We start from the raw sequence: 27,892 nt of genomic DNA on the forward strand, positions 1-27,892 counted from the left end.
TCTTTCCTCAAATCAGTATTTTCCTTAAAAGTCAACATAATAAGAATAGCTTATGTTTATGCCTCAACTCATAGTTATTAAATGTTCCCGCTTCGGTTCTCACTGGATCTTCCTGTTGTCCCCAGGAGATAAGTAGTGCAAGTGTTTTCATTTCCAGTTGACAGATAAGAGAGGTAAATGATTAGGCCAAGGTCACACAGAAAATAAGTGGCTACACCAGGACTTAACTAGGCCAAGGTCTTCTCACTTTGAGCTGTATTCTTTCTTCTATTATACTAATGGAAATCTTCCTTTTAGTGAAAAATGGTTTGGATTTTTGTTTTTTGGATTTTTTTTCCTACTGTGCAAGACTCATCTATTTAGTTGGATGGGGCCACTTAGGAAGACAATCCGCTGAAAGGCAAAGGGGTCCACATACTAAGTGAGAAAAAAAAAATGAGATTCTCACACTTACTGTTTGACAGCTTTTGCCAAGGGTTCACTGAGTTGCAAAAATGGACAGAGTACGAAGTAATCCTACCTCCTCTATGACAAAATAACATGGAATAATTGTATGTCATCTCTAAGTCTAATATATGGAGTGCCTGGTCAGTTGTTACACTTGTTGTCATCAATCTTACTCCTCAAGGGAATTAGGAGACCATAACTCGAGGGGAACACCCAGATGACGACTAAAAATTATATGATTCCTGGGAATCTGTACTGAGTACAGATTTGCTGGTGACTATCACGGTCCTTTAAGGCCAGCAAATGTTCTTTTGGGAAAAGCTCCTGAAGACTGGACATTTTGCACTCTAAGAAAGAGCTTCAAAGCCAGGCCTGGCAGTGAGTGCCACTGCTGATGGATGGGCTTGTCTCAGTGTCCTTACGGAGTGGCAATGTGTTATATTGTGGAGATGATGGCAGTGCTGCCTTGGTTCATATTTCTCTGTCTTTCCCTCGGTAAGGGAGTGAAGTAAAAAAGGAGATAGACGGCAAGTGATTAAGGAAGGATGTAGGTAAAATAGCCCCAATTCTGACAGATGGTTCGGATGCTTCCTGAATAGGTGAGAGGGGACCTGGCATCGTAGGACAGATGAGCGGGGAAGGGCCAGGATGCCTAGGACCATAGACTAACAGCCAGAAGGAAACTTAGATGTTATCCAGTCTGGTTCCCTTGTTTTATAGATAACAAAACTGAGGCTCAAAGACATTGTCCAAGAGGCCATTTTCTCCTGGAGCCCCAGCTGCATATTAACTGTCACTTGAAGTGTCTGCTCTACAGAATGGGCCAAACTGTAGCCTGGGGAACTATAGCTAAATATAATTATTCGGAAGACACCCAGTACAGGACTTATAGCTTCCTTAAACTTCTAATGCACTCATTCTGATGTATTAATTCTTAATCTTTATATCTTTTTTCTGTTTAAATAAACCCTAGAGAACACCATGTTATTGTCTGTAACGCATAGTATACAAATATTAGAGGCGAAAGAAGCAGATGCCAGACTCTGGGTCAGAACTAGACCAGCTGATGCCAATGACAAATTCATTTGTGGTACCTGACCACCACAGATACACCACTGCCAAAAGAGGACAGAGGAATCGTGTGGACCCTAGACATTCATAGCCCCTGTGGAGAAGCGCCATGATGATAAACTATTGGTCATCAAACAACCTCCTGAAGACTTGGAGGCAGGACTCTGCAGCACAAAAGAAGCATGCCCCCATTTGTACTGGTACCCTGGGACAGAGATCCACCTGTCACACCCTAGTTACAGCTCTGCTGCTGGATTCTGCTAAGGGAGCAGCATCAGGAAAAGGAAGAAAGTTAATAGAGAGAATGAATGCAATGGAACTCTGGACCTACATAGCCAGCTTGTCTCCAAGATCAAAGAAGGGTTTAGACAGTAAACCCTTTAAGCCTGTAAACTTTAGACACTCGGGACCTTGAGCCAGTGTTCATTGACCAAGGAAGATTTAATAAAGTTAGGCAAGGTCTTCCAGACCGGTCCATCATCATTATCCTCATCAGAATCACCATGGCTAGCATTTATATAGCACTTTAAAGTCGGCGAAGTGTTTTACACATGTTAACTCATTCGATCCTCACAATGACGCTGTGAGGTAGGTTCTAGCATTATCCCCATTTTACAGATAAGGAAACTGAGGCTGGTTAGAGATAAGTGACTTGCTAAGAGTCACACAGCTAGTAAGTGTCTGAGGCAGAAAACGTCATGGTACTATACAAGGCAAAATTATTGCATATCTATCTTGATTTGGGTTAACATGGAACCTTGAGTGATCTCCATTTTGTCCCAAAATGAAGTTTCGCATGCTATTAGCAAGCCTACTTCTCCCTACTCTTTCCTTTCCCATCTTCTTTTCTTTTCTACCTACCCTTGTATTACCCATCTCTAATCATCTTTCTTCCATGAAGGAAGGGCTATTGATTCTTATGAGCAAAAGCTCCAAAATGATTATTAACAAAATACAGGGTATTTTCTTCTCAAAAACAGGAATAGAATAACTCAGCCAAGGTGGTCCAAAGGCCATCCAAATACTATTCTTCAGGCAACCCATCACTCTGTACGTTCAAAAAATCATGTGGGACACACAAAGCACTCTTGTCTTTCATCACAAGTAAAACATTTATTGAGCTTTCCTGTGCACAGGGTGGTACAGGGTTATTTTACTTGGCATTCAAAGAGGCATAAGAAAAATGCAATCACCCCTGACCTAAAGGGCCTATAGAATAATTGTAGAAAGGGCACATATAACCATTGTGGTTCCTATTTGTATAGTACCTGGTGGTTTATTCCCTCCTTTATTAACAACACTATGGTGTAAATAGTATGAATAGCATTATGCCCATTTTAGAAACAAGCAAAGTGAGGCTCAGAGAGGTGTTACCAAGTAAAACAAACCCATAGATTGGCCATGTCTGAAAATATCCATGTCTCCTTGTGCACCTTTTGTCCATCACCTCTCTGCTAAGAGATGAGAAGCAGACTTTAAACATTTTCAGACACAGCCAAATAATGCATTTGTTTTGTTTGATGTTACTTATTTGACACAAAGAAGAACTTATGTTAGGATAAAGGGAGAACTAGTGGACACTAATAGATGTTTGTTTTTGAAGAAAAAGAGAAAAAGGGGGGGAAAACATGTCATTTTAGGGTAGGAGAAAAGAACGATATAGGAATAAAAGAATTACAGCAGGCTTCTGTAGAAGTATATTCCTTTTGCCTGCTGGTAATCTAACAAATATTAAATGCCAAACATGCTCACCTTGTAATGGAATGAAACACTGCATGTCCCTAGCAAAAGCTACAGCTTTGCACAAAACCCAAGTCTGCTGGTTTTCTCTGAAAGAACAAATTATGACTAAGAAAGAAATAATGATGGATGGCCAAGATGTATGTCACTGATGACTTCAGTCTCCTCTTCATGGCAATTTTCTCAGAAAGAGCAAGTTATGACTGAGAAAGAAATGATGATGGATGGCCAGGATGTGTATCGCTGATGTATCAGGCTCCTCTTCCTCCTCTTCACCAAATAGAAATAGAATATCTGGCAAAAAGAAATCACTTTGCAGAATTGGGAAAAATAATCTCTGAATTAAATTAGAAAGCTCATAGCATCCTAGATTTAGAGATGGAAAAGGACTTTAAAAACCATTTAGTCTAAACCTTTCATTTTATGAATGAACAAACTGAAGTAGTTAAGGGTCTTATTGAAAGTCAAACAAGTAATCGATAAGGTAGAGTTTGAATCCATATCCTTTAGCCTCCAAAGAGGGTGCTCTTTCCCCTGTAATGTGATGGTTCTACTGTAAGTCAACTTGTACTTTTCAGATGAACTTTTTGAAGTTTAATTCAAAATCTACATGAATTATCTTGGTTTGGGGAAATGTATTTGGTGGTTTGAGAAATTATGTGATGAACTCTGATTTTATTATTTCCTTTTATTTGTGCTTATCCTATGTGTGCAATGCAATCAGTTGTCAGGAGATATCACAGCCATGAAACACATGATGCCTAAAGCGACATTCATAGGATAATAGCCCTGGAACTGGAAAGAACCTTAGAATCACCTAGTCCCAACCTTCTCATTTTATGTATGTGACAATGGAGACCCAGGAATGTTAAATGATTCGCCCAAGGATACACAGCTAGTAAGTCGGGGAGTCAGAGCAGGGTCCTTATCATGTGCCTCAAGTTGTGTACAAACACCAAGAGTCTTTCACTAGGACAAGAAATAAAACCCAGGTAAGACTGTGAAAATGTGGTAAGACTCAGATGACCAAGCATACTCCAGAAATCTGTTTTTGTCTCCCATAGTTCCACAAAATGATAAATGACTTTTGACTAGTGTGGCTTGACATGAACAATGTATGTGAACCAATGGCAAAAACAATCACAGGAGGAGATGATGGGGAGAAATAACAGTGGGATAGTCAATTTAGCCTCTGTTGCATTTATCAGGGGCATTTTCTCTCTTTCCCAGGACCTCTGAAGCAGATCCTGGACTCAGACAAAATACATAGCTGCCCAGAGTGCACCGTAGTGGTAGTGGCGGAGACTTATTGTAACATAGTGAACAGTGAGTTGGCCTCAAACCAGGGAGATTTGGATTCAATCCCACCTCTGACACACTGGCCCAAGTGACTCTGGGCAAGTCACTTAACCTCTTAGTGTTCTAGGCCAGTGGTGTCAAACTCAAATAGAAACAGGGGCAACTAATTCATATATAAGACTCCCTGCAGGCTCCCTATTAGTTTTAAAATATAATATTATCTATACTTTATTATAATTTTCTTTATTTTGTTAGCTATTTCCCAATTGTTTTAATCTGGTTCTGAAATTGGAAGTATCTGGGTGAGTGTTTCACACCTCTGCATCAGGCTACACTCAGACTATAGATGACATAAAATGCTAACCTGCATTAATAGAGGGACTTTTCTTACCAGAGAGTTCCCTATGCCAATGAACTCATAAGTCCAGTCCTTATCCCTAGCCCCTATCATTCATCACAGAAAATCCCACTTTCAATGACACATAGTCACTGAAATCCAATCTTGTGTTTTCCAGAGAAGGCACCTAGAATACAGAGGCAATTTTGCCAAGAGTTCAGAAATTGTCCTACTTCCCACCCCTCTGAACTGTTCCGAAATACTTTTACTGGCCTGAGCAGCAGAAGTTAAGAAATTTTGGTCATAGCCTAAGCCTAATTAGGTGATGTCAGTGGGTAAAGAAAGAATGAAGTTCAACTTGAGTATGCAAGGAAAGTGGACCTGGATGGCAACATTGTCAAATTGTGCCAGAAGTTCAAGATGGCATAAAATGAAAGTCTGACAGTACCAAGAGAGATAAACAAGGAAGTGGCATTATGGTTATCTGGGGAAAGGAGAGAGGGAGGATGAGAGAAGACAGCAGGACTGGATCAAATGTTTATCCCAATAGCCCAGGGAAGTTGCTACAATGCTTTCAAATTGTGTTTATATATTTTCAATGAAATAAAAATATATTTGGGCCTTGAAAATAAAATTGCATTTATAAGCACCTTAGAGCATCTCACTTTATAAAGAATGGGAAGGGTCTTTTTTTTCCCTCAAGGTCACATCAATAATCTTCTTATGTATTGATGTTTATGTATATACTTGCACCCCTAAAACTCTGCCTGCTCAGTTTTAGGATTCCCTGAAATGGATTCCTCTCCTAGGGTTCACACATGAATCACTTAGTAGCATGTTACTGTCTCATCAGCCTAGCTGTCTTCAAAGTAGGTATTTCAGGACTGCTCTCAGTACTCTAGGCCAGTGAGGTAAAACTCAAAAAGGCACGTGGGCCACTGATCCATAGTTTTAACATGTAAGGCTATCTTTGTTTTATTGTGTTATTTGTGGAAGACAGGACAGGGAGTTACTGAGAGGTGGAATCTAGGAGTGATTGGTGACGCGAAAGGTAAAGCTCTTGCTGTCCCTTGAAGGAACAGCTGACCAGGGGAACTGTTTTCCTGTTTGACAATCCTGGGGAGAAGTAATATAAGGACAGCTAATTGGCCTCAGACATTTACTAGCTAACTGTGTGACCCTGGGCAAATAACGTAATCCTGTTTGCCTCAGTTTCCTCATCTGTAAAATAAGCTGGAGAAGGAAATGGCAAACCACTCTAATATCACTGGCAAGAAAACACCAAATGGGGTCTTAAAGAGTCCGACATGACTGAAACCACTCAACGACAACAACCTTTCATCAGAACATTCCAATAAGGCTTCATCCACCCAGAATGATAAGGCTTAGGAGAAGCTCCGGGCACTGGAGAACTCTAAAAGACATTCCCCCTTTGGCATCCCCTAGATATAGGGATTGGGTTGGACTGTATGACCTCAGATAAGTTTCTGGAGGGCCTGGATAGTCCTGAAGATATGAGAAAAAAGCTGAACTTGGGGATAAAATAATGAGTAGGGCTGTCAGAGCATCAGAGGTGACCTGACCAAAGAAGCAGGCTGCAGCGGGGAAAGGAAAAAGGCAGGAGACTGGACTCAAACCATGCAAAGCCAGAGGTGCTAGGCCATATGGGTAACCTTTAATGTTCTAATTAAATATTTTTACTATTGAACTAGTGTCTTTTGAATGGTCTGATAATATAAAGTACCACATAATATGGGGGGCTTAGGTGGCTACAATTTTTTATAGCTGATCACTCCAAAGAGACATATTGAATCTTAGCAAAGTTAACAGCCATGAACTGGACTCCTCTGAGAGCTATGGCTGTGGGGGCCCTTGCTGTTGTTCCCAGGTTCCATGTGGGGAAAAAAAAAGAGTCATAGCCACCTTTCCTCATCACTGGGGCATTGGAAACTGTGCTTGCTAGAATGTTCTCATTCAGTCAAACTAAATCAACAAGCATTTATTAAGTGCCTGCTATGGACCAGGTGCTGTACAAAAAGTGCCAGGGGAACAGAGAAAGGCAAAAACAACCCCCACTCTCAAGGAGCTCAGTCTAATGGGACTGTATTTCCACTATGAAGAAAATACCTGATTGCATCTGAAAGGGAAACGACAAAGGTGTGGGTGGTAAATATCATATCAAGGTCCAACACGCTATTTGGAGGTCAAGAGTAGGCTGAGAAAATATGGAAATTTGTTTTACTTGACTAGGCGTATTTCTTACAGGGCTTTTAGTTTTTTCTTCTTCCAAAGTAGGGAGAGGGAGACAAAGGAGATAAATTGAGGGAGGAAGGAAGAAACTGAAGCCTTTTTTTTGCCCTTTTTCTTTTTGCCAATTTCAAGAATGCAGAAAAAATAGAAACATGGACAAGCAGGACAGCTTTGAAAGTTATGGATTCAATTTATTATATCCTTCAAAAGCAGGCTGGACATAATAAAGATCTGCAGTTTCATGCAACCCTTTTTTTCTGCTCTACTACATTGATAAAAATGCCTATTTTATTTCTTTGTTAAATTCAAACAAAAAAAAAATTTTTAAACAAGTATGTTGAGAAGAAAAACATTGATTTAAATCAGAGGAGTACATTTCAAGGAGATACTGGTAGAAGCTGAAGGGATAGGGCATAGCCCTATAGCATTTGCTCTCATGTCCCCTATCCTTATGTTACCATTGTTTTGGGGAGAAGGATTGGTTATTCACAGGTGTCTCTGCTAGTTGAGGCTCATGACTCATGTTGTTCTAATATCCTTCATACATAATGTTTATCTGTATGAGGATCTAATGATAGATATTGAAGCCTTGGATTCAGACACAGTCCAATAACACCCGAGTTCAATCATCTATGACCCTACATTGACACAGATAATCATAAAAATCCCCCTCTTTGCCAACACTGAGTTCTCACTCCTCCAAGCTTCTATCAGTCTCTGCCCTGCATATACTTACCTTATTCTGATCAAATTCTTTCTCTCCATCAAGATTTACCACCACCAAAAAGTACATAGTCTCAGTATTTGACAACTGCTAATATGCCAGCCTCTTTCTGATCACATAAGACTATCTAGTATATTAGTAAGGGTGATAGATGCTAGGTCTGGACTCAAGAAGACTCATCTTCTGAGTTGAAATCTGGCCTCCAACATTTGTGACCCTGGGCAAGTCACTTAACCCTGTTTGCCTCAGTTCCTTATCTTTGGAATGAGCTGGAAAAGGAAATGGCAAACTACTCCAGTATTTTTCCAAGAAAACCCCAAATGGGATCACAAAGAGTCAGGTACAAGCAAACAACAGAAGTGCATTAGTAGAAATGCCATTGTGACGTGTATCCTCCACATTTGAGATGTTCTCAGTATTCCAGTTTCCTGACGGGTATGCTAACCCCTCTAACCAACACCCACCCATTGCCCCAATCTCTCCATGTCTCTTTTAAAAATAAATCTTTTAGTAATTACTTAACTTTGAACAGCTATACAGCCAACTGAACTTGCTTAGCAGCTATTTACATTTAAATTCGTTTCAGTAGCTAAATTATCATAATTTTAAATTCACTTCCTCTGTCTTCTTCAGGATTCTTTCTTTGTCAATTCATTCTTATTTATTATTATATGATTGTAGTTAATATGTACTTCGTTCTTATGTTGGGTTTTTTTTGCTTTGCATTAGGTCATAAAGCTTTTTCTAAATTTTTTTTTATATTCCTCATGCTTGTCAATCTTAATCACATTTTAGTATCCCAGTACATTAATGTACCATAATCTATTTAAACAACCCAACTATTATTGGAAAACTCAATTTAGGTTTCTTCCAGATTTTTCAATTATATATATTGCTGTTAAGAAAATATTTTAGCAGGTTGCTTCTGTGTGTGTGTGTGTGTGTGTGTGTGTGTGTGTGTGTGCACATACATATAAACATACAGACACACACACATATGGAGTCTGGGTCTGTGATAGGTTTCCAAAACTAAAGTTATTTTATTATTGAGTCCAAGGGTGCTCTCCTTAATAGAAACAGTAAAGTAAGAAAAATGAAAGGGTTTGGGGAGGGAGATAATTAGCTCTGTTTTCATACATTGAACCTGAGATGCCTACGGGACAACCAATTGGAAATATCTAATGTGTAGTTGATAATGCGAAACCAGAACTCTGGAGAGAGGCCAGGGCTAGTTAGATGTAACTAGGAATCATCTGCATAGAAATGATCATCGAAGCCATGATAGCTGAGCAGAGAGAGGGACAGAGATACAGAAGGAGGAATGGAGGGGGAGAGAGAGAAAATGAGCATAGAGTGGAAAGAGAAAAAGCTCTGAGAACCTGGGCTACACTCACACATGTAGAACTGGTTATCCATGATGGTCTAACCAAGGAGAAGGCAGTGTCATAAATACTCAAAAAAGATGGTGCTCAGCAGTATCAAATTCTGCAAAGTGGTTGAGAATGAGAACTGAAAAAAGAATTTAATTAAGAAATTATTGGTTTAGGGGGCAACTAAGTGGTGTAGTGGATAGAATACTGGCCCTGGAGTCGGAAGGACCTGAGTTCATATCTGGCCTCAGACACTTGACATTTGCTAGCTGTGTGACCCTGGGCAAGTCACTTAACCCCAATCGCCTCACCAAAAAGCGTAAATAAATAGAAATCGTTGGTTACCCTGAAGAGAACAATTTCAGTTGAATGATGAAGCCAAAATATAAATTGCAAAGGGTTGAGCAGTGAGTGAAAGAAGTGAAATAAATATATATATATATATATAGACAGCTTTTTTTAAGAGTATCTGTGAAAAGGAGGGGGAATATAGGAAGAATAGTCTGTGGGGATGATAGGGTCCAATTGAAGGGTTTTTAAAGGATGATTGTAAGCAGCAGGGAAGGAATCAGTGATGTGGAGGTAGAAAGTGGCTAAAATTCTTCCATGGGACTTAGAAACTGGACTGACTCCCCTTTATCATAACTGTATTGTCTATGCCTGAAGCCCTAGCTTCGGGAGTAGCTCTACATCTATGAGTTCCATGCTAACTGTGGTTCTTGGGCAAAATTATTGGAACCTATAACATTCCCATCATAAGCTTCAGGAAGGGGCACACATTGTATCTTTATATCCCCAAGACTTAGCACAGTGTCTGGCACATAGCAAGTTCTCAATAAATGCCAGTTGACTAACTCTTCCATAACTCTGGCCCATGCTGACCAACTCATTCACTCAATACCCACCACACATTTTAACATGGTTGTTTCATGTCTAGAAAAGAGGCAGCATGGTACAGAGATAGAGAACGAGACTTAGAATCGGAATCTCTCTTCTGACATCAGCCATGTATGTGGTTTTAGTCAAGTAGCATAACCTCTGAACTTAGGTTTATTCAATGGAAAAAAAATGTAAGCTCTTTTTTTTTTTTAATCTTTCACTTTTGTTTTCGTATCCCCATTCCCTAACACAGAAAGTGCCTAACATAACGTAGGTAGTCAATAAGGGATTATTGATTTGAGTAGGAATAACAATACCTGTTGTACCTACATCCTTAGGGTTATTATGAATCTCAAATGACATAAGTAATATGAGTCTTTGAAGGGCATCTCTGAGATGCCTTTTTATCAGTGCTCACGAACTTTTAACGCTTAGCTGAAGAAAGGTTAGGAAGGGTCTTGAAGAGATAGTGTTGTGTGGTGGGAAAAGTGCTGGGTTTGTAGTCAAATGACCTTGATTGGAACCCCAGCTATGCCACTTAATACCTGAGTGACCTTGGACAAGTCATTTAACCTATCTATGCCACAGTTTCTTATCTGTAAAATGAAGGGATTGGACATATGTTCCAAATTTATATCTATAGTCCTATGAATACAATACAAAGGAGTGTCACTAAATCAGCATAAACTATAGAAACTACAGAAGAGTCAGATGCCAAGAAAGCTCACAATGGGGTATTGCATAGAAGTCATGATTCCCAAATTGGAAGAAGCAGGACAGAAGGGATTCATGACTCACTGTGAATTGCAAAGCTTTGGTTTTAAAATACGGAGGACGACAAGCATGACAGTCTCATGGATCATGTAGAATGGGGAGGATGTTGGGCACATCAAACAGGGTTGAGAGATTTGCAACTGTGTGGAAATTGGACCACTAGCATTCAGGTAATGCAAATCCTTTTCTTCTTTCCACACATAATGGTTTAGTTCAGGACAAAGTTATTGACCGAAGTTTGAGCCAAATACAGAAGGATTTTGCTATGCACATTCTTTGAATGACACTATTTCTGCTCGCTATGAAATATTCTTTTTCTCTCCTGAGGCAATTGTTTAATATGACAAAAATGACTTCATTAATGAATATGAAAAATATTTCTACATAATTAAAATATCTAGGTTTTTCCATACTAGAGAGAAAATGAGCGCAGTTCAATTTTTTCTTCTTAAAAATCAATACCTTAGGGTATATTGAGAATTTTTTAAAAATTTCCTGTCTTTTAATAATAATTTTTTTGAAATCTTTTTTTTAATATTACTTAGATTTTCCCCTTAATCTCTCCTCTCCTCTTCTACAGAGCCATCCTTTATAACAAATTTTTAGAGGAATAGGAAAAAATAAGCAAAACTAATTAACACATCAAAACAAAATCAGTTTATTCAATGTTCCACACAGGTAGATTCCTGACTTCTTCAAAGGAGTTGAGGTAGAGGGGAGAGATATTTTCTGCTATCTTTTCTTTGGAGTCAGTCTTGTTCTTCATGCTTTGCAACATTCAGTTTGTGTTATTTAATGATTATTCTTTCTACTTACATTGTTGCAGACATTGTGTATATTTTATTTTTTCTGATTCTGCTTTTTTGACTTTGCATCAGTTCATATAAATCTTTCCATGCTACTCTCTATTTACTTTTTTAGTTACTCTCTTCTGTAGAGTCAGCAATAATTATGTATTCCTTTGGGGAAAACTTAGCAATTAATACACCCCTACCTCCACTCTGACCAGAGGCATTACATCCATGTGCCACAATCTGTTTAGCCATTCCCAGTTGATGGCTATCACTTTTATTTCCAGTTCTTTGCTAACATGTTGCTATAAATATTTTTGGAACCTTTCTTTGGACATCAAATGCCTTGGTATATGTACCTCACAATGGAATCTCTATAACAAAGGATATGGGTGACTTAACTACTTTATTTGCATAATTCTAAATTGTTTTCCAGAGTTGTTGTACCAATTCATAGCTACAGTAACAGAGAATTAGTGTTCCTGGCTTTCACAACCCCGCCAACATTGATTATTCCCGTATTTTGTCAACTTTGGAAATTCACTGGGTGTGAAATAAAACTTCAGAGTTTTGATTTATATTGCTCTTTAGTGAAATCGAATATTCTTTCATAGGGTTATGAATAGTTTATAATTTTTTTTGAGAACTGTTTGTTCATATTTCTTGACCACTTATCTACTAGAGAATGACTTTTGGTTTTACAGTTTTCATTAGTTCTCTATGTTGGATATCAACTCTTTATCAGAGGTATTTGATAGAAAGTCAACCACTTCCCTTCTTATGCTAAATGCACTATTTTTGTTTTTTATTAATATGTATATATGTACATGTATGTGTGCACATTGTGTATATGTATACACAGGTATGCATATATAATGTGCATGTCAAGTGCATATATGCTTGTTTATATGAGCATTTATTAAATTAAAAACTCATAGCTAATAACAGCTGGCACTTATATAGTTCTTTAAATTTTGCAGAGCACCTTACAAATGTTATCTCATTTTATTCTAACAGCCCTGGGAGATAGATGCTACTATTATCCCCATTTTATAGATGATGAAATTGAGGCAGATAGTGGTTAAGTAGCTTGTCCAGGATCAAAAAGCTAGTATATGTCTGAGGCTGAATTTGAATTCAGGTCTTCCTGACTGCAGGTCCAGTACACGGTCCACCATGCCACCCAGCTGCTTCCATGAATAGTGCAATGAACCTGAAAATTTATGTCTAATTCTGCATTTTATGAAAGGAAGGGAACAAGCATTCATTAAGTGCGTAGGATGTGTCCAACCTGTTCTAGGATCTTTACAAATGTCATCGCATTTGATCATCACCAAAACTCTCATTTTATGTCCATCATCTCTCTGACATGCAGCACATTTCATCTTCCATCCTCTAGACTCCATTGCATAAATTGTTCTAATTCTAGCCACTGTGCTTCGTTCCATGCATTCACAGAGGTCTTCCCATTTCCCTCCAAAACAATCCATTTCATTATTTTTATGCCACAATAATATCCCATTACATTCATATGCCATAATTTGTTCATCCATTCTGGAATTGATGAGCATTCCCTTAGGTTGTAGTTCCAAGCCAGTATAAGAAGAGGTGCTATAATTTTTTTGTGTGTGTGTGTGTGTGAAATAGAGTCCTTTATTTTCTCTTTCTTTGATCTCTTTAAAGTATAGGTCCAGTAGCATTATTGCTGAATCAAAAGGTCTGAACAGTTTAGTGACTTCTTAGACATAGTGAAGAGGTAGCTTTTGAATGGGGCCTTCAAAGACACAATAGGATGCCAAGTGTTGGGGGAAGGGACCAGATGGGGAGAAGGGAGGTTAATCCATGTGTAAAAAATACTGTGAGGAATAGGCACAGTTGTGCACCAAAGTGATGTGAATGACAGCAAGTAGCCATGTTTGGCTGAAGTATGGTGCAGATGGTAGAAGAACAGCTTGAACCAAGGCTAAGAAGAGTTGAGGGGGGGAAACCAGGCTTCTGAGGGTCTTCTGTGTCAGTCTTTAAGAGGCTGGACTTTGATAGGGAGCCACCGTGAGGAGACCTAATGCCAATTGTCATTAGATTCAGTGTCTGAGATTCATGGCATTCTTCTTATTGACACACAAGTGCATTTTAGAGATATCAATGAATTAACTACATTCTATATAACTCCAGTCCCTGACGAGGGCCAAAGAAGGTCCTTTCTACAGAGGAGAAGGGGGGGGGAGGGTAATGATGTTTAATTGAATCAAAACAGGAATCAGGCTGATAGTATTGAAAGGAAACATTTAACAATCAATTTATTTAGTCTCTCATTTCAGAGATGAGGCAAAAGCCTAGAGAGTAAACATAAGCATATAGCAGACAATATGGTATCATGGAAAGAATACTAGACTTTCCAATAAGGAAACCTAGTATCAAGTTCCGGCTCTGACACTGTCTTGCTGTGTGATATCTGGCAAGTCCCTTTACCTAGCTGATCCTTGGGTTCCTTATCAATAAAATATGAAGGACCACATTTCTCTTCCTAACCTCATGGAGTTGCAATAAGAATCAGGTGGCATAAAGTATGGGAAAGTGCTTGGGAATCTGTAAATCACTGTACCGATGCCAGCTATTAAGATGATGAATGTGCTGATGAGAAATGCCTTAGAATAAGACTTTCGAGTAACTTAATGGTGATTGAAAATGTCATGTAGTCAGCTTTGCCCCACGTTCCTTCTGGAGGCAGGATAGCTGTATGTAGCATCGCAGGATCTGACAGCAGGGCAATCCTTGACCCTGTTAGGAAGGCTTGGAAAAAAAGAAGGTTGATAATGAAGAGGGTTGATCTCAAAAGGGAAAGATTTTCATTCAAAGCCATCTACTTGACAGTCTGTTTTCAGAAGAGCTCCTCAAACAAGCATTTATTAAGCACTTAGTGCTGAATCCTGTGCTAATCACTGGTGATATAAAGAAAAAAAACCCCACTTGGAAGGAATTGTAGGGAGGGAAAGGCAAAATAGAAGTAGTCTAATGAGGAAGCTCTATGGTGTGTTTTTGGGGAGGCATGGTATCAGTTTGGGGAAATGGGGGTCTGTAAATCATCAAAACCTTTTGGGTAAACACTGAAGGGGATGTGAACTGATGTTTGAAGTTATGGAAAATGGTCTCATGTACCTGTTTATATTTCATTGGGAATCTTTGGTAGTAGACGGTAAAAGTCATAGGAACCCAAGGTCATACGTTTAGACCTGGAAGAGGTAACAGTCCAACCCCCTCATTTCAGTGAAGAAACTGATGCTCAGAGATTTTTAAATGACTTGCCCAAGGTCACACAGGCAAACAGGACCAGGATTTGAACCCAGGTCTTTTCATTCTAAATCAAGTGTTCTTCTCACTATACCCTACTGTTACCATAGCTAAAGGAGCACACAGCACACAGGTAGAGCATCACAAGACCACAATGCCCTAAGGAGACTTTCTGATTAATCAAAAATAAGTTTAGGATTAGAGGAATGTGCCAATAACCTTAATTCAGAGGGTTTAGATGGACAAATCCCGAATTAGGCTGCAGCACATTCACAAAAACAGACACTATTTTCCTCAGAGACTACAAAGGGAGGAGTGGATATGGTAGTGTCACTCCTGCCCCAAGGGCAATAAGGGTGGCCAGTGCAAAGCCTAGAGGAACTTTAATGTAAGGCACGTTAGCACCTTTGAGAATATTTACACTGGCGCTGGATAAATTTTATTACCTTAACTTGTTATGTCATCTCTGAATTGACATGTTCTCTTTTGCCTTAAACCCTAGAAAAATCTCATGGTTAGGATTTTGTAAACATGGATTAGAAAGGAAAATGGAGAAGGTCCACTGGAAATGGAGGCAGGAGCCAAGGGAGTAGAGGACAGGTCATTTGGTCTAGGCAGAATTCAGGTGGCCAAATCAGCTCAGGAGCCAGAAAGATCCAGGAGGCTTGGGGCCTCAAGTTGGGAATTCTGAACTTAACAGCAGTTTTTAGTAAAGCATGCAAGGGGACAGAATGTTAGGCCCCACTCAAGTTCCATGAAAAAGTGGTTCAGAGAGGGAGCAGTCCTTCAACTTTGCATCTTTAAAAATTATAGCATTTTCAAAAGACATGGAAGAGTAGCATTTATCAAACAGGCAGTTAGGTTCTGAGTGACTCAAGTCATGAGAATTCCCATCTCGGAGTTCCTTAACAGTGGCAGGGAGGGGAAGCCAATGCTCCTGACCTCAAGAAGGAGGGCCTGGCAATATCTATATATGTCTTGGTGGTTCAGTAGATAGTATTGGATCTGGAATCAGGAGCAGCAGAGTTCAAATTCAGCTTTAGACACATAATAGCTGTGCGACCTTGAACAGGTCATTTAACTTCTGTCTGTCTCAGTTCCTCATTTGTGAAATGGGAATAATAATCACACTTAACTCTTAGGATTGCTGTAAAGATAAAATGAGATAATATTTTTAAAGTGCTGTATAAGTGCTAATTATGTTAATTGATATAAATAACATTAATATCCAGTTTCTTCTTCCATGTTATGGATGCATCTCTAGTAAATACTCAAAGAATTCTGGAGATTTAATAGACATCTGTCCAAATGAATAGAGCAGAGAATGTCCATCAGGGACATTCAAAAACAGTATCGTTTTACATAGCAGGCAATAGTCTTTATGTGCCTGGGGAAGAGTTGTTAGAGTAAATACTTAACAAATGCTTTCAGGATGATTGATATAGGTTCCTAGATCTAGGACTGGAAGTCATCTCAGAAGACATCTGGTCTTCTCATCTTAACAGTTGAGGAAACCAAGGACCCAAGAGGTAAAATTACTAGCCTGAGGTCACACAAATAGTAAGTGTCAGAGGAAAGATTTGAATGTTGGCCTTTTGGGTAGTGGACAGTGAACTTGCCTCCAAGTTAGGACTACATGGGTTCAAGTCCTATTTCTGATTTATACTGGCTGTGTGACCCTAGAGGTCATTCAACTTCTCAGTGCTGTAGGCAACTTTCTAAGATTAAAAATTACAGAGAAGGCATTGACCTGCATAGGTTAAAGGAGTTTATTCACCTGGGAGTTCCCTACACCAATGAGATTAAATGCCAGTCCCTAACCCTGTCACTATGGCTATTGTTATAATGAGAGTCCAATACAAAGATGGAAGTGGATTTTTGATTTTTAGATTTAAAAAAAGACTTTCTGAAATCAGAAAGGAGTTCTGAATTCCTGATGATTTTAGAAGAACTCACTGATTGCTCTCTCAATGGATTACGCTTCCTTAGGGAAGGAGGCTCCCTAGTAAGATGGCACATAGCATGAAACTGTCACAGATGGAAGAGCTCTGTTTGACATGAGAAATCCTGCCCTAACACTGAAAGGAAAAATAATCAATAAAGTAATATGACCTCTGCAATGTGCCATGGGCCTCATGGAACAGTTGGACTAAATGGTCTGGGTAATGCCAGGTTCAGGCAAGATCCAGCCTACTGTGAGCTTTAGTGTGATGAGAATGCCTGTGTCATGGCATCCAGAGGCAATCACAGTGGGCACCAGAAGGATGCTTACCGTTTTCTTCCTTCCTTTTCCTGTCTTTCCATCTTAAGATGAGCAAAGAAGCATTGCCTCACTTACAGGTAACTGGGTATGAGGGAAGTATGTAGACCAGGTTCTCATTTCTCTCCCAGTGGTCCACTCCATTTTTATTGCCTGGCCCTTATAGCATTCACAAATGTGTGTCTGGTGCTCTCTTCCTGGAAACCAAATGAAAGAGGGGTGTTGGGGACAGGCTCACCCACCCATGGTCAGTGAGACTCTCCAGGTATAGAAACATATACTTATAGTTTATCCAAACCTTAAAGATATTCTTGGTCAGGGAAACCCCTGTTTTAGTTACTGGGGTGATCTCTTTCTCTTTTACACACATACACCCCAACATCCACTACAACAAAACCAAATAGAAACAAATGTTGCATCTGGATTTAGGAGAGATTTGTGTTGATGCGACTGGTTTACAAAATGAATCCTGGAGATGAGAACAAGTGATCAGAATAAGAGAGACACCCAAGATGGTACATGCCAGTTGTTCCCCAGGTGTGACATCTTGTGCAACCTTCGGAGGTAAGTCATTTCTGAGAGCTTTGTGGTGGGGCATCACTGGATGGCCCAAGGTAGCACTAATCTGGGATCAGCTTGTTTCTTTCAAAACACAATTTTGAATGCAGAAGGAAACTGGAGGAGACTCTCAGAAATACCAAGTTCCTTAATCTCTTCCAGCATTCTTTTGGACATCTAAGCTTCTTTCTTTAGTTCTACAGATCATGCCTTCCTTGAAGTCCTTGAGAGTTCTCAAGCTGATTATCGCAGTTTCCCTTCCAAGTAGCCCAATATCCTGCAATCTGCTGTTTGCATAATCTTCTCAAGACACTGATTGATTCATGTCACTCCCCTGGATCTAAGATCTTGACTTCTTTCCAGTGTTTAGATGAAGGAAGGACATGTTTCTTAGCCTAGCATTCCAAACCTCCCACATTCTGGATCCACCCTATCTTTCTGACTTTATGCCATATCATTTTTTCTCTACGTACTCAATGCCCTAGTGATACGAGAGCCTAGCTGCCCTGAACAAAACATGGCATAGTTTCCTCTATTTCTTTCCTCATGCTGGTCCTTTTGCTTGGAATTCCTTTTCCCTTTTAAAAGCAGATGCAATGTATAGTTCTTCCCTGAAGCCCTCATTTCACCTCTTCACCTTTTTTTCCACCAAAGGAAACTGAATGCTATAGAGTTATAATAACTAACTTTGTCCCTGAAGAAGAAAAGGGAAAATGTACCTCTCTCCCATTTTTTCCTAGGTGAGGCACCATGAATGTGGAATATTGTACACACTGTCATATTGAGTTGATGGGTTGGTGAATTTTGTCAAACTGCCTTTTTTTTTTATTTTTGCGAAGGACCTGTCACTGGATAAAGAAGGATAGGGATATACAGAGTGTTCCCTAAGTCATCAGATTTAAAACTGCACTAAGATTTGGACAGCTAGGTGGCATAGCGTGTAGAGTGTTGGGCTAGTCAGGAAGATCTGAATTCAAATTTGACCTTGGACACTAGCCATGTGATCCTGGGTCAGTCACTTAACTCTGTTCACCTCAGTTCCTCACCTATAAAATGAGCTGGAGAAGGAAATGGCAAACTACTCAAGAATCTCTACCAAGAAAACCCAAATACAGTCATGAAGAGTCATGATACAATTGAAATGACAACAACAACGGCTTTGGGGACACCCTATATTCAGAAATGAAGGTAATATAAAAAATAAAAGCAGTGTGAAAAATATACATTAAGAAAACAAAAGACCAAACGACACACCCACACACTTCATGTCCCCAAGCCTGGGAATGATTAAATGATTTTAATGCTGATTAAATCCCAGTTCTGATAATATGCACAGACCTTCTGAGGAGGAGCAAAAGGTTTCAAAAACAAAAAGTGAAGACACGTTCTCTAAGGACAACCTCAGTGACAAGTAGCCACTCCTACCTCACAATGGACTTGTTCACAGAGTGTGGTGGAAAAGCTGATGAGGGAAAAAATAGATGGACTTTCTGTGACTTGAATGTTATCAGAGTCTTTTACAGTCAGCAAGGTGCTGGAGGTTAGAAGTCGATTTTGCCTTGCAGAAAGGTAGTATGTCTTAAGAGTTCTTTTCAATCATAACTTTACTAAGAGCTCAACTCATCTAGAGCTTTATGGTTTATAAATGAGGGTATATGGATAGAATTTTAAACTCTAGGCAACCAGCCCACACTGGCTAAACTAGGATACATGGGATAGTAACAGCAGGGCAAAAGTGTAAAGGGAAAGTGTGGTTTTATTTAGGAAGGAAAATAAAAAGTGAGAGAAAGAAGAAGCAATCAATCACTGCTGTTATCATGGTGATTTCATGGGACCAGAAAGAATAATGAATATATTTATAAGCAATAGTTTGTTCCTATGGAAGACAGAATCTCAGTCATCTGATGGTAAAGGGAATTATGGCAAAGGGTTGAAACACCATCTAGAACTGAGTGTATTTAAAACTTAAGAGGAAAGTAGATACAGAAAATAGAGAATTCTCTGAATATTATACATGAATCACCCTCACATACCCTTAGACCCAGTCCAGTTGGCCTACTTGCTGTCCTTCACAACATTTAATGTGTTTTCTCTCTGCCTTTATGCCTGCTGTCCCTATTGACTAAAATGTGCTCCTTGCAAAGCTCAGCTCATGTGCTGCCTCCTACTTAAGGATTTTCCTGCTGCCCTGTCTGTCTTCCAAATTTACCTTGATGTTGTTGTTCGGTTGTTTTCAGTTGTGTCCAACTCTTTGTGACCCCTTTTAGGGTTTTCTAGGCAATGATACTAGAGTGATTTGCCATTTTCTTCTCCATCTCATTTTACAGATGAAGAAACTGAGGCAAACAGGGGTAAGTGACTCGCCTAGAGTCAAACAGCTAGTATTTGAGGCTGGATTTGAATTCGCAAAGATGAATCTTGCTGACTCCAAGCCCAGTGTTCTATACACTGCCCCTTACTTTCAATTTATTTCTGTATTTTTATTTACTTCTAAGTGAATATATTTTCTCTGCAATAGAAAGTACATATACTCTTTGAGGACAGGGACTGTTTCACGTTTGTTTTTATATTCTGACAACTAAGGAGGGTGCCTAGCATATAGTGGGCTTTTAATAAATGCTTGTTGCTTTGATTGACATTGATTCTGAGTGTTTTTTCTCTTTCTTCATCTCAGCCTAATCCCTCCTGTACAATCAATTGTCAAATGTGTGAGGGAGGAATGGCAAGACCTGTGAATGCTTTTGGTACAGAGAAAGGAGGAAGAGGAGGAGGAGGGAGGAGGAGAGATACATATTCTAGATCAGAGTTGTCCACATGTGTTCCAAAACACTCCCAAGTGTGACTCAAACCAGAGTAAAGTAGTATTAGGAAACGTATAACAAATAAAAATACAATAAAACATTGATAATATTAACCTGTAGTTTGCTAAACCAACATGTAACTTGCAGATATCTTTATGTACAGTTCAGTTTTTCTGTTTGAGTTTAACATCACTATTCTAGGTGAATGTAATATTGTTCCTTTTTTGCGTCATTAATCTGTGGAGGGTCAAGAAAGGAATGGTGTCATTTTGGGAGAGCTCTAGCTATGCGTTATGAGTATATTAGGACCTGGAATTTACTTCTCCCCTGAAAGATGAGCATGAAAAGTTATTGATAAGAAAGGTGCCCAAATTATCAAAGGAAAAGAACATGGATCCTCTGCCCTCTTATCAATCTTACTCTTGCAGATGCATTAAGATTTTATAAGGGGGAGGTGTGTCAGAACCATTCTCTTGACATTGGGACCACGGTTCTCTGGGCCATGAGAGAAGCAGCCTGGATTTCAGACAGACTGCCTTTCAGCCACAAGTCCTCTCTAAAGGGTGTCATCCAGGAAATGGTGGTGCTTCATCTAACACTGAGAATAGACACTTATTCCATAATTTCACTGAAGCCCTACCTTGACACAGAGAAAGAGATCACTGAGTAAAGGATTTCAAGCTGGACAGGAATCTTAGTTTCACTCCCTCATTTTACAGATGATAAAACTGAGGGCCAGAAAGCAGCATGGGATAGTGGAAAGACACTGAAATTCTGAGTCGCATTTGGTTCTAATCCTGCTTCTGTTGCTTCTTTACTGTCTATGACCTTAGGCAATTCATTTCACCTCTCTGAGCCTCGATTTCCCTAGCCGTAAAAATTAGACTACATGATGTGCTAGGTCCCTTCTAGCTTGAAATCTATGATTCTAAGTGTCTTGCCTAACATTATATAGGTGGTAAGTGATAAAGCTAGGATCAGAAACCAGACTTTCTAATTTGAAATCTACCACTATAACATGCAGCCACCATTCGTTTTAGGAGAAAAGAGAAAGGAAGCATCCTAGGCCCATCTATTTTCCTTGAGTTATCCCATGTTCCAGAAATGCTAAGAAGGCAAAATTATACCAAGCCCATATATTTAGTTCTACTTAAAGCTGGGACTTTAAAGGCCATCTAGTTCAACCCATTCATTTTACAGATGAGGAACTGAGGTCAAGAGAAGTTAAATGACTTGCCCAGGATCACACAACTAATAAAGTGTCTGGAAGTAGACTCTGACCCAGATCTTCCTATCTCCGAGTCCCCACATTCTACTATGCGATGCTGCTTCTCCACAGTCATGGAACCTGCTTAGTGAAAGAAATGAAAAATGTCACATTGGTGGATTGGGGGCACAATAATTCTACATCTCTGTGGGAAGAGTGATACATACAGCAATATCAAGACAACCAAGATGGGATGGAAAATTAATTAAGTCAGAAGAAACAAGCTCTTTCCTTAGATAAATCAGTGAGTATGAGGGAATAGGCTAACATTTTGGGATTTTTTTGTTTCAGACTCGAGTCTCCCACCCGTTCCTTAGTGATGGAAGCCCCTAGAGGAGTTGAAATCAATGCTGAAGCTGGCAATATGGAAGCCACATGTAGGACAGAGCTCAGGCTGGAATCCAAAGATGGAGAGGTAAGGAGAGGTGGAAGTGGGCAAGGAATGAGGAAGAAGAACAGTAATGGTTAAAAAAAAAAAAGAAAGAAAGAAAGAAAAGAAAAAGAAAAAAAAGATTTCATACAAACCAAAACCATTTCATCAATGTCATTTCCCAAGTTGGTCCAATCCAGAGATGTCAAATTCACATGGGGATGGGGGGAACTCTCAAGTATGGTCTCCTGAGTTGGGGGAGGGAACCAAATTGAAAAGAAATTGGGAAATTTTTAATAAATTAAAAATACAATACAACTTAGAAAATGTTGATTTGTGGTTTTCTAAGTCAGCATGTGGCCCTCAGTTATCTGTTTCTATTTGAGTTTGACACCACTGGTCTAATCAACAACACTTTGAAATTATTAAAAAATCCTAGTCAATGAGTTAGAATAGACCTTGCAGTTCATCTATTCCTATGTCTACATAAATGGCAATCTGGCCTACGTGGTCACCCAATATCTGTTCCAGTGCTCCAGTTAAAAAGAAAAAAAGTTCCATGACCTCTCCAGGCCTAGATCCTTTTGACACTAAGAAGTTTTTCCTTACATGGAGCTTGCTTCTAGCTTTGCCGTCAGGGGCAGATCTGAATCATTAGTATGTTCTCAATCTACCTAAACATACCATCATTAAGTCTACAATAACTCCATCTTGTTTCAAATGATATGAGACTATCCATTTTTTTCCCAAAATCCTATGATATTCCCCAGATCTATCAGTCTACTAAAGGAAGTAAGGTCAGTCTGCTACCTGTTACCTGAACATTACCTGTTCTTGATGAAACCGTGATGGCTACTGGTAATCACTGCTTCAATTTCTAAACACCCTTCATCCATTCTATAACTTTACCAGGAAATGAAGTACAGCCTATGCTCTCCTGCTACTATTTTTCCTCTTTGAAAACTGGGGCATTTGTCCAGTCCCATGACAGCTCTCCTATTCTCCAGAATTTTCCCAAGGTCCTTGACAGACAACTAAGGCAACTAAGAAATCTCATATTGCCAGTTTACTCAGTAGAATAGGATGTACTTCATTCCAACTTAGTAATTTGAATATATTGAGGGAAGCTAGATGTGTCCTTGTCATGTCCTTATTTGTCAATGGTTTCAACATCAGAGTGGGCCCTCAAACACACAAAAAAAAAGGATTCTAGTGCACTGAATTTCCATTCCCATGATCTTTCAGTATCTCACTGAGTATTAATACTCTCAGTTAAAATGGATTTAAGTCAGGCAAAAGATGTGAGGATCAGCCTGTGTGTGACATACGAACTTGGATTGGGTCTATTTGTGATGACTTTCTTCCTTAGCTTCTCTGATGTAATAGATCAAGAGCAAGCCTCAGAGTCAGAAAGACCCAAGTTCAAGTCACGCCTTGGACACAAATTGTCTGAGTGACCCTTGGCAAATGAAATATATGCATATTTACATATTGATATAGGTATCTCCATTCACACAAAGGAATATATAAGAATATTTATATTTCAATATAGATCTCTATAAACACTGAGAGAATCACTGATCCTTTTCATTCTCCTTTCATGTATGCATGCTCCATGCAGGCCATTGATGGGTAAAGATGTGGCTCCATCCAGCTTCTCTGATCTGTCTGAATTGGTAAATAAGATCTTCGTGAAATAGATATGCATTTGTATAATTATGAATGGATCTTGGCAATCATGAAGTTAGACCACAATTGACTATGGGGATGGCCACAGAAGTCTCTGTGATTGCTTTTGAGTCTAGAGGTATTTGCTCTTAATGCACATTGCTACCATCTGCACAAACACCAGCGCTAGGGAAGATTGGTAATTATCTCTGGATGGACCTCTGTGGTATGTGTATCTATCACAGTCTTCTCTTCTGAACCTCTGTGAAATTGGACTTGAAAGGCTTTCCAGAGGTGAGAGCATCCTATTCTGTCTGAGCATGATACAGATAAACTTTAGTCATATAGACGATTGACCTTGTCTCTTCCTCTCTTGTCTGCTTTAGATCCAGTTAGATGCTGCCAAAATCAAACTACCTAGACTGCCTCGAGGATCTTATTCCCCTACGGGAACCCGGCAAAAAGTATTTGAGATCTGTGTCTGTTCCAATGGAAGACTCTTCCTGTCTCAGGCAGGAAGTGGTTCCACCTGTCAGATCAACACCAGCGTCTGCCTCTGAGAAAGACTGAGTGTCACGGACAGTAGAGGATGGCACTGGTGCTGGTTTTTTTGTCTCAATGAATACTTGCTGTGGACTCTTTTGACTAGAACCCGGAAAGCGTCTTGGAGACCTTTTTTGGTGCGTGTGTGTGCGTTGTGAGTGTGTGTGAGGGTGGGGCTACGAGACATATATATATTGATAGATATAAATAAATATATATATATATAAATATATAGATAGATAGAAATAGAATCCTCTGTATAAAAGAAGGTTTCAGTACAAAAGGATCCATGGGTGACCCCCATTTACACATTATCAGTCTCCCACATCTAAATTCAACCTCTATCGCAGACTATCAGACTGGATAACTTCAGACTCCTGAAACATAATAACAATGCAGTCTGCCATACTATGCCATAGACTGGTAAGATCCCTTTAACATCATGAAATACCACTGGTGTCAGCCAAAAGTGGGACTCTCTTCATGATGAAGGGTGACAAGGCAGCTCTTCTTTCTCATCATGGTCCTGGGAGATTTGGAGCATCAACTCTGCACTTCAAGGCAGAACAGGGATGGGAGTCAAGTACAGGGGAACCTAGGAAGCCCATGTCTCATTCTTGACCATGTTATGGGTTCTCAGCGGAGTGTGTTCAGGTTTTAGCATATTCTCCTCATTCACATGTGCCCAGTATCTCAATGTGGTATTCCCTTCCAAGGATGATGAGTTAACTCCCTCATCCATGAAGCTGTGGCCAATTTAAGGGGGGGCTATATTGTAGAGGAAGTAGGGAACTATCTTAAATCATGGGTTGAGAAACCCCCTCATTCTTAGCAGGAAATTCTAGAGAAAATATCACAAAGTGGCTGCTGTTTAAAATATGTCCAGGAAGTACAAGTACCACATTTGTCTAAGTACAGAGGGTAAACTCTGCAAATGAAATAATTTTCTGTGAAGAATAAAATAAGATGCAGGTATTGTGCACCAGGGAAGGAGGACAATGAGTCATTAGCCATCCAAAGGTTTGTTTGCTTGGGGGTTTTTTTGTTGGTTTTTTTAATGATCTAGATTAGGGAAGAGGATAAAATCAATCCATTTGGGCCAGTTGGATAAAGGAAAGATTGTGAGCGGATATATCACAGGATAATCTACTAAGAGATGAAATCTAACAAAGGTTAGGTTCAGTCAGAGGAGTTTGATCTTTTTTTTTTCTCAAGTGCTTCCTCAGAGTCTGTGGGTGGACTAGATTTTTCAGAGCATTTTCTCACAAAGCTCTAGCTCAGATCCACTCCATCTATGATCCAAAGAGACAGAGGATGGCAACATATTTGAGACCTTATTACTGGAAAGGTCAAATCCCTATCTTCACTGAGTCAATATTCAATGCAATCTGCTTATCAGATGCATATGTCATGTCAGTGCCAAGATGGTCTTTTCCCTGCCCTTCTAGGCTTACTGATTATTGGGAAGGAATTGGACAGGGGATGGGCAATGCAGAGAGGAGGACAGCTTTAACTACAGTAGCAGAAGTATGAAATCTCCCAGAGCCACTAGTGGCTGCCGCATAACCAGACTGACTGTCACCATACACTCCCAGCCATCAGCTAATTGATTATGTCTACAGCCATCTTCCTACCACTGTCAATGTGAGGGGTCACCCTGGATTGCGGTTGTACTGGGACAAGGGACCGTACTGTCTCTGTTCAAAGAGGGGCAAATCTGTGCCTATGCCTTAAAGTCAATGCACTTAGCAAGGAGAAGCACATCTCATTTATCCTGTCATTTGATGTCATTTATTATTTTAGGCAAGGGGGCAGGGGGTGGGAAATGGTATTGTCAGAACTAGGGTGGGGAGGGTGGGATGAATCAAATCAAACTAAAGAGCCTGGGGAAGACATTGTGAGAAAGCCACATCATCCGGCATGTGGGACAATGATGGCCAGACCCTGCCCTTAGAGTCCTCATGGAAGTCTTTTGGGGAAATCTCTAAATAGCCATTTCTAGGGGCTTTACCTTCACCAGAATTTAGGGTATTCTTTATTCACAAGCAGAGGAACTATTAAAAGTATATTCCATCTGAAAGCAAACTTAGTATGTCCACCAGATGATGGCCAGGCACCCATTTGCAGATTCTTTTTTCATCTTTAGAAGGAAAAGCTATGTGCTAAGAGATATGGTGCCCCCACTGAAAGAATGGATATTATGTTGTAAGAAACATTATCCATGTTGCTTTTCATCTTTATTTTAAATATGGAGGGTCCCCACCAACAAGGGAGGATTGAGTTGTGGGTTTTTTTTCCCATGGTTCTCTGGGAAGAGTCTTGGGAGGGAAGGATCTCATGAGGTGATTTATCTGGTATGGTGGTGTCAGAAAGGGGTAGAGCATGAAGAACTTGAGATTGAGTATATAGTGGTTCTCACTGGAGTAGCAGTGGATATAAAGGGTAATTGGATTGTTGGCCAAAAAGAATTTTTGTTCTGATGTGATTTGAGTTCTTTAAAGTGGAGAGTGCCAGAGCTAAAAAAGGCTTCCTTCAGGCCACTCTGAAAATTACTGTTTGTCAAGGAAAGGGGTTCCCTGTCCTTTCTATAATGGCAGTCAGACCATTCATTGGAAGAATAGATTTGGAACTGGGTGGCAAGAGGGACCAGGGTATCCTTGGACTGGGTACCTGTAGATAATTTTTGGTGGGGAGGGCTGTCAGTTGTTATTTGGTTCAATACAGTGTATGGGGGCAGATGTTCAATGTTTATTCAATCCAATACACACTTAGTCACCTACTATGTGCGAGGCACTGTGCTAGGGTGCTAAGGATACAAAACAAAAAGGGAAAAAAATCCATCAATCAAACAGATGACCAAAGGTGATATATTCCTCTGATGTGGATAGGTGGGGAAGAGAAAGAGAGAAATAAATTCCTTCCTGAGGATGTCATCTGTTTTCTTAATGTGCCATGGAAGCAATCTCTGTTCTTGGAGGAATTCTAGAGGAAAAAAAAGAGAGAAATAGAGAAGAGGTTGAAGGGGATGGAAGACTACAAAAGTAATCCAAAGGACAAACAGTAGACAAAACAATAGAAATAAGAAACAAAAAAATAGTAATAATGACTTAGGTGTGTGGGAGGAGAGGTAGTAACTTGCACTACTTTGGGGTTGTGATTGGTCAAAATGAAGGCTGAGAAAGAGCAAAGGCTCTTGGTTCCAATCCTTCCTCTGCTAGTCATGGCCTATGTGAACTTGGGAAAGTAATTTAGCTTCAGTGGGCCTCAGTTTCTTCATCTGTCCAATGATGGGTTTGGACTAGTTGACTCCCCAAGGTTCTTTCAAGTTTTAAATGTATTATCCCATGATTAGCACTTTTGTATTATCATATATATATATATGCAGCAAGTGGACCAGGCCCAGGTCATTATGATCTCCTAAGTGGATTATGACCACTGCCCTGACTTAGTTCTTG

General features: G+C 39.7%; 1 protein-coding gene across 2 annotated transcripts in view; it reads left to right on the plus strand.

Moving 5' to 3' along the window:
* Window positions 1-26,209, plus strand: part of SGCD (sarcoglycan delta) — a 494,181-nt gene extending 467,972 nt beyond the window's left edge. For both annotated transcript variants that reach the window (XM_020974625.2, XM_020974624.2), the window contains exons 7-8: window positions 22,148-22,271; window positions 24,281-26,209. In XM_020974625.2, coding sequence (XP_020830284.1) covers window positions 22,148-22,271; window positions 24,281-24,454 — 298 coding nt within the window. In that variant the 3' untranslated portion in view covers window positions 24,455-26,209. The remainder of the gene's footprint in view (window positions 1-22,147; window positions 22,272-24,280) is intronic.
* Window positions 26,210-27,892: the final 1,683 nt, after the last annotated feature.

Source organism: Phascolarctos cinereus, unplaced genomic scaffold, assembly GCF_003287225.1.
Source record: "Phascolarctos cinereus isolate Bilbo 61053 unplaced genomic scaffold, phaCin_HiC Scaffold_2;HRSCAF=192, whole genome shotgun sequence".
Classification (NCBI taxonomy): Eukaryota; Metazoa; Chordata; class Mammalia; order Diprotodontia; family Phascolarctidae; genus Phascolarctos; species Phascolarctos cinereus.